This window comes from Artemia franciscana, chromosome 3, assembly GCF_032884065.1.
Source record: "Artemia franciscana chromosome 3, ASM3288406v1, whole genome shotgun sequence".
NCBI classification, from domain to species: Eukaryota; Metazoa; Arthropoda; class Branchiopoda; order Anostraca; family Artemiidae; genus Artemia; species Artemia franciscana.
Window position 1 is genome coordinate 23,867,441 of NC_088865.1, and position 12,643 is coordinate 23,880,083.

At 36.5% G+C, this 12,643-nt stretch overlaps 1 protein-coding gene across 2 annotated transcripts in view; it reads right to left on the reverse strand.

The window, feature by feature from the left end:
* The window catches only part of LOC136025050 (zinc finger protein 420-like), a 50,226-nt gene that overhangs the window by 32,842 nt on the left and 4,741 nt on the right, over positions 1–12,643 (reverse strand). The window contains exon 2 of one of the 2 annotated variants that reach the window (XM_065700735.1): positions 9,677–9,759. The exons of the other annotated variant lie outside the window; for it this stretch is intronic. Within the exon in view, the coding sequence (XP_065556807.1) occupies positions 9,677–9,713 (37 nt within the window). The 5' untranslated portion in view covers positions 9,714–9,759. The remainder of the gene's footprint in view (positions 1–9,676; positions 9,760–12,643) is intronic. 2 annotated transcript variants of the gene reach the window in all.

Genomic DNA, 12,643 nt, shown 5'->3' on the forward strand with positions numbered 1-12,643 from the left:
GAAATCAAGAAAAAAAACGTCCATGTTTTAATATACAGAGAGAGAACTTAGAAGCACTGCCTTCGTCTCTTCTTTAAACATGTCGCTAGAGATTCCCAACAGATTTTTAACTCACTCCACCTAACACCTTTATCATCAGCTGTCCCGCAGTTATTAACAATTCATAATCACTCAAGAAAATATGTTAGAAGGGAGTTCACTGCTTGGAAAGAATGGGAAAATACCATCAAAAATTCATATATCTGCGGTTTACTGAATTGTGATAGGGGAATTCCTACAATAACTTCATGGTCTCTAATACGATTAGACAGGATACTGCTCAGGATATAAATGACTTGTTAAAGGGAGAAAAGAAATTCAAACTGTAATTGGCAGAGGATTACTCTGAATTTAATGTAAAAAGATGGCTAGAGGTAATCCAAGAAAAAATCAGTCCCAAAGTGCAGATTCAAATCTTTACTCAAGAAAAAGAAGAAAAAAAATTACACCTTTATGTAATTTTTGAAGAAAAGATAGTATGCTTTTCTCAGCAGTAAAAAAAGGATTTTATAATAATAAAAGACCGCTTGTTAAAATCAATACTTTTAATATTTCGGAAAGCTATGTATAGGGGTCGCTGGAGCTGGAGCAATAGAGGTACCCCAGTTAAATAACTTCTCTAATAATTATACGATTCGTAATCATGGCTGCAGCAATAGCTGCAACCTAGTAAAGATACAAATTTCATATTTACCAAAAATTTGAAAGCAGTTGAAAAAAAACTGTCATATTTTGGTTAGGCCTCTTTAAGAGTTAGAAATTTAGTAAAAACATCAAGTTTCTTCAGCTGAAATTTAGGAACAACTAAAAAAGGGAGCAAATTAAAATTCATATTTTTGAGGAGGACGACCGCTCTTCAATCTCCCACTCTTTACACTGAAGTTTCACTTTTCGTTCCTATTTTTAAAGAACAACTGCCAAAACAAAATAGCCATTGAAATAGAATGAAAAATATTTTTAGCACTATAAAACTTTAACATAAACAGTGTGTAAGGGCTGAAGAGGGGGCAGCCCGCTGCCTCAAATAGAAAATTGTTTCTTTTTTTTTCAAGTTTTAATGTTGCTCCTTACTTTCAGCTGAAAAAACTTAATGTTTTAATTATAGATATAAAATTGAAAAATATTTAAACAGTTAGGATTCCTGGAAAAGAGATCAATTCATTCGATATTTTACGTATTTAATTATAATAAATTATTATGTTTAATCTTAAGCTATTACGTCCAAAATCTAAAGGGAAAGAAAACCAGACTCGACCAAATAATTATACCAAATCATTTTTTTCCAAGATTAAACAGGTATAGACTCGTATTTATACAATTTTTATTTCTTTATCACTAATGACTAGTACTATCGCTACTACTACTAACAACTCAATTCACAACCAAGCCACTTGAAGCAAACACAATTACTTATGTTTCTCCTTCATTCCATCTATTACAATATATTTAAAGCCTTCCTCTTTACGCCATCCCATGAAGTTCCAGTTTAAAATCTCAAATCCTTCCTTACAACCTTTTCCCACCTAGTTCGGGGACGACCTACTTTTCGTTTGGCCTCAGAAGCCTGCCCGAGAAGGACAATATTTGGCAATTTTTCATCCAAAAATGGTTGTTTCAACCTAGCCATTTCAGCCTTTCTCTCATTATAGCCCTAGAAAGGGGGAGAGAACCACGTTTTTTGTACCGCTTAGTGTTTTAAATACGATCAGTCAGACAGGTACCTAAAATATCTGTAGGTTATTCCCATGGAAAACTCCTAATGAATCCTCTTCCGTCTTTAGTAACACCAATGTTTCCAAACAATACTTTACCACTGTCATCACTATAGGTTCAGATATTCTAATTTTGGCACGAAGATTGGTTTTCCTATTCCTCCAAACCTTTTTCTACCGTAAAAATAAACCATGTAAAAATAACTGTAAAAATAAACCTTGTCTATTCTACTTCTAACATCTTTACTAATCTAACTAGGTAAGCGAAGCTATCGACTTGATCGATCTTTTTGTTACCCAATATCACCTCTTCACTTTCACCTCTTTTCAGTCTAAGCGACTTAGTCTTCTTAGCATTAATTTTCAAGCTTATTCTTGCACCCAGACCTTTCAAAACCTTTAAAAAACCATTCATTTTGCTAAAATTTTTATCTTTGGTGCTGAAAGCATCAGCACAATCTATTTCTAGGAGAGTTTTGCTGTCCCACTTGATTCCATGCTGTCTCTTGATCTTAGCCGTGCTTATTAGGGAAAGTCCTTCAAATAATCCTCATAAATGGGGAACAGCTCTGCTTAAATCCTGATTCATTAGAAAACCAGCTACTAGCCTCATTTCCTAACTTAGCCGCAACAATATTATTCTCGCACATAGCACCACTACGCAACTGAACCCCCGTACAACTGAATCCTTGTGCTAGTAAAACCTCTTATAACTCAGTCCTCGTAATCTTAACCCCATTTAAGTGAAACCCCGTGCAACTAAACCCTTGTGCAACTGAAGCCCCGTTTAACTGGACACACGTGGAACTCAAAAGCCGTGCAACTTATCCCCAGTAACTGAATCCTTGTGCAAGTAAACACCCATTTAAGTTGGCCCGGGTTTACCTCATCCCACGTGCAAGTCAAACTCAACTCATTCAACTGAACCTTGGGTTAACACAGGCTTTAATGATTTGTGAGCAATCTTTTTTTTGTAATAGAGAAACAGTTTTTTTTTATGAATGATCTTGATAGAAATTAAATAAAAAAAAAGGTTTTTTAGCTGAAAGTAAGGAGCGAAATCGAAACTTAAAACGAACAGAAGCTATTCCGTATATGAAAGGGGCTGTCCCCTCCTCAACGCCCTGCTCGTTATGCTACAGTTTAACTCTTTCTCACAGCTCTACTTTATAAAACAGTAAAAACCTTTACCGTAGAAAGGGGGGCGTTGAGAAGGGGACATCCTCTTTCATATACGGAATAATTTCTGTTCGTTTTTAAGTTTTAATGTCGCTTCTTACTTTCAGCAAAAATTTTTTTTTATCTAATTTCTGAACGTTTTTGAATTAATGCAGGTTTTGAACTTGGCTAACCGAACTTGAATAAATAAAACGAAATTTGCATATTGATTTTATGTTTTTAACTAATAACCTTATAATAACCTAAGGTTGATTTTTTTTTCCAGTTATTTAAGAATGTCTCCTGAATCACAAAGGGTGTTTAATTAGAATAATAACCTCTTTTAAAAGTTAAAAAAGAAACTATAGCGCAAGAGGAAGCTATTAAGTAGAGACAACCCATCCCATAGACGTAATATTTTCTGTTCGTCAAGTTTTAATGTTACCTCCTACTTTCAGTTGAAAAAACTTGTTTTTTATTTAATTGCTGATCGTTTTTTCATAATGTCGGGAAATCCAGCTCCTCCTCCATGGAAAGTTCCCTTTCCCCACGAGAAAGTTCTCCATGGATAGATTCTCCCACGTAACTTAAATTAGCGAAATTTGCGGAGCTAATATTGTCAGGCATAGTAACAAAAAAGCCAAAGAGGTCGAAACTATTTTTATGAAAATGAAAGTCACAAGTTGAGCAGTTCTCAAATGACTGAAATGAAAGATAAAAAAGATCTTTAAAAATATACGTAATAATTTATGTTCGTTTTAAGTTTTAATGCTATTGCTTACTTTTAGTTGGCAAAATTTTTTTTTTATTATTTAATAACAACCACAAGCCGAAGCCGTACAATATCTTTGGTTTATTATTACATAAAAATCATAGCAATGAAGCTGCTTAAGGTAAAATGAAATGCTATTGTTTTGAAAATAACACAAACAAAAGGCTGGAAAATAACACAAACAAATTATTGCTTGTATCGGCCATTATTTAACAAAATTTGAACTATATCGTAAAGAGCAAGGTATTGAAGAGGGGGCGAACTTCCTCATATGCGTAATATGAGAAGGTTTGCCCCCTCGTCAATATCTCGCTCTTTTCGCTTAAGTTCAAACTTCGTTATTCTTTAAGAATGACCACTGAATCACAAAGGCCGTTTAGTTAGAATAAATAGCCCTTTTGAAATTACTAAAAAACACTTTAGGCGTCAAGAGCGAGGCGTTGAAGAGGGGACAAACCCTGTCATATACGTAATAATTTCTTTTCGTTTTAAGTTTTAATGTTACTCCTTACTTTCAGTCGAAAAAACTGTTTTTTTTATTTAATTTTTGATTGTTGTTTTAATAATACTGGGAAGTCCAGCACCCCTTTCATGGGAAATCTCTTCCCCCTTAAAAATTGCTCCATTGAAAGATCCTCCCACGTAACCCTCTCCCCGACCTCCCCCCCCACACCAGATAAAATCCCCCCTGAAAACATCTTTGTACTTCCCAATGACCAATACTAGACTATTTGTAAACAATGGGCAAAGTTTGTAAACTTGCAGCCGTTGCAGCCCAGGGACTGTGGGGGATTAAGTCATCCTGAAAGACATAGTTATTGCATATTTTGAGTATGTTGAACAAAATGGCTATCTAAAAATTTAGATCCGGTAACTTTGGAAAAAAATAGTATGGGAGGGGGTCTAGTTGCCCTCCAATTTTTTGGTCAATCAAAAAGGGCACTATAACTTTTAATTTCCGTTTGAATGAGCCCTCTTGCGAAATTCTAGCACCACTACAATCACCCCTGAGAAAAGAAAAACAAATAAACACGCATCCGTGATCTTTTTCCTGGCAAAAAGTACAAAATTCCACATTTGTGCAGATAGGATCTTGAGACCTTTACAGTAGGGCTTTCTGATACGCTGAATCAGGGTGTAATTTTCATTAAGATTCTATGCTTTTTAAGGGGTGTCTCCCCCTTTTTTCGAAAATAAGGCAAAGTTTCCCAGTCTCGTAACTTTTGATGGGTAGGAGTGAACTTGATGAAACTTATATATTCGAAATTGGCATAAATATCCAGTTCTTTCGTTGTATCTATTGGTATCGAAATTTCGTTTTTTAGAGTTTTGGATACCATTGAGCCGGGTCGCTCCTTACTTACAGTTTGTTACCACAAACTGTATGGAATTTATTAAATATTCAAATAGTAAACATTTACAACGAGATAGAGCATCTGAAGATTCTAATTTGTGTTTTTAACAGTGATGGGACAGTACTTAAATACACGTATTTGAAATACGCATTTAAATGCTTTCCATGTAATTAAAGTGCATATTTAAATACACCTCTGGTAGAGTATTTGAAAAACGTATTTATGTACTTCTCTTGTATTTAAAATAAAAAAAGACTCTGAAAAACAGCTTCAAATAACATCTTGCCATAACAAAACAAATTGAATTTGATCAGTAGATGGAATTTCATTCTGAACTGCTTCGAAATGGATTTCTGTTTGTTGGAATAATGAACGAGTTTGACTCAAACTAAAGGTTAGCACAAGAACTCCAGGTATAAGCTGTATAACAATTCGGATTATTCAACACCAAACAGTTCTTAGTAACAACCTGTAAGTAGGGAGTTAGAAACTTTTAGAATCTCTATAAAAAGAAGGAATATAATAATAATTAATCAAGCAGTTCGTGGTAAAGGGCTCATTCTAACGGAAATAAAAAGTTATAGTGCCCTTTTTAAGTGACCGAAAAATTGAAGGGCACCTAGGCCCCCTCCCACGCTAATTATTTTCCCAGAGTCACTGGATCAAAATTCTGAGATAACCATTTTATTCAGTGCAGTCGAAAAACCTTATAACTATGTCTCTGGGGACAACTTACTCCCCCACAGTCCCCGTGGGAGGGGCTACAAGTTACAAATGTTGACCAGTGCTTACGTATTCCAATGGTTATTTGGAAGTGGACAGACGTTTTCAGGGGGATTTTTTGGTTGGGGGGGGGGGTTGAGAAGAGGGGGATTTGTTGGGGTTAAATCTTAAACGACATTGAATCTTAAAAAGAACAAAAATTACTTCGTATATAAAAGGGGCTGCTTCCTCATCAACGCCCCGCTCTTTGCGCTAAAGTTTTTTACTGTTTTAAAAAGTAGAGTTAAGAGAAAGAGTCAAACTTTAGCGTAAAGAGCGGGGCTTTGATGAGGAAGCGGTCCCTTTCATATACGAAGTAATTTCTGTTCGTTTTAAGATTTAATGTCGCTCCCTATTTTCCGTTAAAAAACTTGTTTTTTATTTTATTTAATCAATCAAAAGAATGGACATTTGATGCTGAATTACAAAATGCAAAATTCATTAAATTTAATGATGCTCATCAAAAGCTACAGGCTTGGGCAAATTCGACTGCTTTTTAAAAAAGGAGGAAACGCCCATAAAAAATCAAGCATTCCTAATGAAAATCGCAACATCAGATCCAGCATACCAGACTTTTCCAGACAGAAGCCTTTTCAAGATTCCATCTGCAGAAATGTAGAATTGAATATTTTTATACGGAAAAAAGATTATGGATGAATGTTTTTTGTTTTTCTTTTTCTTTTTGTTTTTCCCATAAGTGATTATATCTAACCAGCGGTCCTTGAAAAACCATAAAGATCGGGAGGGGGCTTATTCGAACGTAAACTGGATTTTATAGTGCCCTTTTTCAGGGATTAAAAATATTTTGTAATTGGAAAGTGGCATTTACTTATATTTTAAGCACTAAACGTGGGTTTTCTCTCAATAGAGGGCCAGTGACAATTCTGAGATGGAAATCAATTTATGATATAGGAAATCAGTTATAAAAAAAACATGAGCTCGATAAATAATTGTTTGTCAGAAAATGTACATAGTCAAAAATATGCCTGATTTTCCAAAAACCGAGGGAAAAAATTCCTAGAATATAAGATAATAGTTTTTGCGAAATCAGTAATAAAAACAGGAGCTAAGAACTCATGGCACTTGTGACGAGGTCGGAAGAGCCAAAGAGCCAAAAGCTCATGTGGTATGAGCTCTAGCAAAATTCCAAGAATCAATAGATTTGGTTTAAAAGGAAAATCAGAGGCTTAATGCTGGTTGGGATTTAAAATAAGAGGTCTGAGTCACGGGGTCCTTCTAAATATCAAAATTCATTAAGATCCGATCACCCACTCGTAAGTTAAAAATACCTCAATTTTTCTATTTTTTGGTTGGTCTGAATTTTTTGGTTGAATCGGAGAAAACGACTTTATCGAGTCAATTTGTGCAGCTCCCTGACACACCTACCAATTTTCATCGTCCTAGTACGTCCAGAAGCACCAAACTCGCCAAAGCGCTGAACCCCACCCCCTAACTCCCTCAAAGAGAGCGGATCCTGTCCGGTTACGTCAATCACGAATCTCTGACATTTATAAGCATTTTCCAAGATTTCTGGTTCCCCCCTCCAACACCCCCAATGTCAACAGATCTGGTCGGGATTTGAAATAAGAGCTCTAAGATATGAGTTCCTTCTGAATATCAAATTTCTTTAAGATCTGGTTACCCGTTCTTAAGTTAAAAATATCTCAATTTTTCTAACTTCTCCAAATTAACAACCCCCAGCTCCCCCAAAGAGAACGGATCCTGTCTGGTTACGTCAATCACGAATCTACGACATTTATAAGCATTTTCCAAGATTTCTGGTTTTCCCCCCCAACTCCCCCCAATGTCAACAGATCTGTCGGGATTTGAAATAAAAGCTCTGAGATTTGAGTTCCTTCTGAATATCAAATTCCTTTAAGATCCGGTCACCCGTTCTTAAGTTAAAAATACCTCAATTTTTCCAAATTAACAACCCCCAGCTCCCCCAAAGAGAACGCATCCGTTCCATTTATGTCAATCACGTATCTATAACTTGTGCTTATTCTTCCCATCAACTTTCATCCCAATCTCTCCACTCTAAGCTTTTTCAAAGATTTCCGGTTTCCAAGCTTTCCGGTTTCCCCTTCCAACTCCCCCAGTGTCACTGGATTTGGTCGGGGTTTAAAATGAGAGTTTTAAAGCAAAAGATCCTTCTAAATATAAAATTTTATTAAGATCTGATCACACGTTCGTATGTTACAAACACCTCTTTTTTTCTAATTTTTCCAAATTAATCCCCCCCCCAACTCTACCAAAGAAAGCGGATCCGGTCCGGTTATGTCAGTCACTTAACTTGAACTTGTGCTTATTTTTCCTTCCAAGTTTCATCCTGATCTCTCCGTTTTAAGCGTTTTCCAAGATTTCCGTCCCCTCCCCCCAATGACACTGAATCCGATCGGGATTTAAAATAAGAAATCGGAGGCAAGAGGTCCCTTTAAATATGAAATTTCATTAAGATCCCATCACTTCTTCCTAAGTTAAAAATACCTCATTTTTTATTTTTTTTAGAATTAACCCTTCCCCCCCCCGCTCCCCCAAAGAGAGCGGATCCGTTTCGGCTATGTTAATCAGTATCTAGAACTGGTGCTTATTTTTCCCATCAAGTTTCATCCCGATCCCTCCACTCTAACCGTTTTCCAAGATTTTAGGTTCCCCCTCCCCCAACTCCCCCCAGTGTCACCAGATCCTTTCGGAATTTAAAATAAGAGCTCTGAGACACAATATCCTTCCAAACATCAAATTTCATAAAGATCCGACCGCTCCTTCGTAAGTTAAAAACACCTCATTTTTTCTAATTTTTCAGAATTAACCCTCCCCTCCAACTCCCCCAAAGAGAGCGGATCTGTTTTGGTTATGTAGATCACATATCTAGGATTTGTGATTATTTTTACCACTAAGTTTCATCCCAATCCCTCCACTCTAAGCGTTTTCCAAGATTTTAGGTTCCCCTCCCCCTACTCCCCCAAATATCACCAGATTCGGTCAGAATTTAAAATAAGAGCTCTGCGACACGATATCCTCTGACGCATCAAATTTCAATAAGATCTTATCACTCCTTCGTAAATTAAAAATACCTCATTTTTTCTAATTTTTCAGAATTAACCCTCCCCCTCCCCAACTCCCCCAAAGAGAGCGGATCCGTTCCGATTATGTCAATCACGTTTCTAGGACTTGTGTTTATTTTTCCCACCAAGTTTCATCCCGATCCCTTCACTCTAAGCGTTTTTCAAGATTTTGGGTTTCTCCACCCCAACTCCCCCGAATGTCACCTCATCCGGCCAGAATTTAAAATAAGAGCTTTGATACACGATATACTTCCAAAAATTAGATTTCATTAAGATCCGATCACCCCTTCGTAAATTAAAAATACTTCCTTTTTTCTGATTTTTCCGATATAACCATCCCCCACTCCCCCCCCAGATTGTCGAATCGGGGAAAAGACAATTTTTTATTTGATCTGGTCTGGCTCCTGACACGCCTGCCGAATTTAATCGTCCTAGCTTACCTGGAAGTGCCTAAAGTAGCAAAACCGGGACAGACAGACAGACAGACAGAACGACAGACAGACCGACCGACAGAATTTGCGATCGCTATATGTCACATGATAGATACCAATTGCCATAAAAATTAGTCAGGTTTGGGAATAAATAGAAATAGGCATATTATATTTATACAGCTTGGATGATGCTAGAAAAAGATACCATTGGCAAAGCAACTGGTTCGCTGTTAAAACTCACAGTTGAATCAATGAACATCTTCAGGTACAAGAAAAGCAATAATTAATAATGACCGAGAATTATTTATCAGCAAAACCGATATGGTAATTTTTCTTTTTTTCCATTAAATTTAAGATTCATTGTCTTTTTTTTTTTACTTACAAGGACATTGGACAATAGACTCCGATGGTATTTTCATTAAACTTCTTCGATCTTTGATCAGAACACCAACTAAAATTCGTTTTCTAGAAGAAAAAAAAATGCTGATAATCAAGGTCACACTCCTTAGGTTTTCGTAAGAAATCGTGTAAAAAAACAAGTTTTACAACTAAAAGTAACGAGCAGCATTAAAACGTGAAACAACCAGAGACTATAACTCATATGGGGGGCAAATACCAAAAACAAGAAGAACAATAGGAAATTTTTTAAGACAGTGGGAAACAAATTAGAATGAATATTTCGGCCCTATGTCCAAGGGCCATCCTCAGCACTACAAATAAGAAAAAACAACTTACAAGAGGATATAATCAATAAAACTAAAATGAACAGTTTTTCAAAACAGTCCCACCATCCTTACCTCAGCGAAGTTCAACCAGGACTGATAAATAATTTGTTATGAAACGAGGCAATTCATTGAAATGAAAGAAAATGATTTAAAAACACATTTTTAATGCCAGCCTAGCTTTTTTCGTGGCTGATCTTATAGGTCTATTTGTGACAGGCTCTGTGTTAATATCTATTGGTTTTTTATGATATTTCGTAAGGTCATTTTTAATTAAATTTGCGTAAAGAGCATTCAGTGAATATTCTCCTAAATCCCTATTTAAGGAAACATTATTATTAATCTTAAGTCTGATTTCAATTGCTTCTTGAACTACTTGCTTTATGCCTAGATCATTGCTAAGGAAGAAATACAGATACATGATTGACATAAATGGAACAGATCCGCTCTCTTTGGAGTAATTGGGGTGGGGGATGGGGAAGGTTAATTCCGAAAAATTAGAAAAAATGAGGTATTTTTAACTTACGAACGGGTGATCAGATCTCAATTAAATTTGATATTCAGAAGGATATCATGTCTCAAAGTTCTTATTTTAAATCCCGACCGGATCTGGTGACACTGGGGGAAGTTTGGAGGGACCTAAAATCATGGAAAAAGCTTAGAGTGGAGGGATCGGGATGAAACTTGGTGGGAGAAATAAGCAGAAGTCTTAGATACGTGATTGAAATAATTGGAATGGATCCGCTCTATTTGGGGGAATTGGGCGGGTTAATTCTGAAAAATTAGAAAAAATGACGTATTTTTAACTTACGAAAGAGTGATCGGATCTGCTTGAAACTTAATATTTAGAAGGACCTCGTAACCCATATCTCTTATTTCAGATCTCAACCAGATCCACCGTCATTGAGGGGGGCAGTTGGGGGAGGGGACTGCAAATCTTAGAAAATACTTAAAGCGGAGAGATCAGGATAAAACTGGATGGGAAGAACAAAAACAAGTCTAAGATACTTGACTGACATAACCGGACCGGATCTGCTCTCTTTGGAGGAGTTGGGGGGGGGGGGTAATTCGGAAAAATGAAGTGTTTGTAACTTACGAACGGGTGATCAGATCTTAATGAAATTTGATATTTAAAAGGATCTTGTGCTTTAAAGCTCTTATTTTAAATTCCAACCAGATCCTGTGACATTGGGGGGAGTTGGAGGGTGAAACCGGAATTCTTCGAAAATGTGAAAATTGGGGTATTTTTATCTTACGACTAGGTTATCGGATCTTAATTAAACTTGATATATAGAATTTCTTATGATATCTTATGTCTCAAATGCTCCATTTTCGACTCGACTTGAATCCGGGGACACAGGGGGTTGGAGGAGGGAAACAGAAATCTTGGAAAACGCTTAGAGTGGAGAGGTCGGGATGAAATTTGATATGAAGAATAAGCACAAGTTCTAGATACATGATTGACATAATTGGAACGGATCCGTTCTCTTTGGAGAAGCTGGGGGTGTTAATTTGGAAAAATTAGAAAAAATGAGGCATTTTTAACTTAAGAACGGGTGACCGGATCTTAATGAAATTTGATATTTAGAAGGAACTCATGTCTCAGAGCTCTTATTTCAAATCCCGACCATATCTGTTGACATTGGGGGGAGTTGGAGGGGGAGATCGGAAATCTTGGAAAACGCTTAGAGTGGAGGAATCTGGATCAAGTTTGGTGGATAGAATAAGCAAATGTTGTAGATACGTGATTGACGTAACCGTACTGGATTCGCTCTCTTTGGGGGAGTTGTGAGGAGGGATTCTGTGCTTTGGCGAGTTTGGTGCTTCTGGACGTGCTAGGACGATGAAAATTGGTAGGCGTGTCAGGGAACTGCACAAATTGACTTGATAAAATCGTTTTCCCAGATTCGACCATCTGGGGGGCTAAAGGGAGAAGAAAAATTAAAAAAAATTGGGTATTTATTAACATACGAGCGGGTGATCGGATCTTAATGAATTTTGATATTTAGAAGGACATCTTGACTCAGAGGTCTTATTTTAAATCCCGACCGGCATTAAGCCTCTGACTTTCCTTTTAAATCAATCTATTGATTCTTATAATTGTGTTAGAGCTCATACCATATGAGCTCTTGGCGCTTAGCTCTTCTGGCCTCGTCACAAGTGTCATATGAGCTCTTAGATCTTGTTGGTGTTTGTGATGGAAAGGCAGTGTGGTCTTCGTCGTTATTTATATTTCATATGGGGGGGACTACGCCGTTCATCGCTTTTTACGCTAAAGTTTTCAAGTTCACTTAAAATACGTCTAAAAGGTACTAAATTGTCCTTTTGTTTTAATTATTTTATTTGCTTTTTAGTTTTACGAGTTTTCATTGTTTGACATTTTTGCTGATTGACATTGACCTTTTAATTCTACGAGTTTAAATTGTTTTTGACATTTTTACTGATTGACTTTGACCTTTTTAAAAGTTTTTTTCCGATGTGCCATTTTTTACTTTCTTGTTGTTTGTGATTTTTTTTTGTTCATTGACGCTAAAGTGCGAATTCTGCCCATTTGGGCTTGTGATAGCCGTCTTTCAGTAATAAATTTGATCCTACATTCTTTGTTTGAGTAATCTTTCTTAACGTAA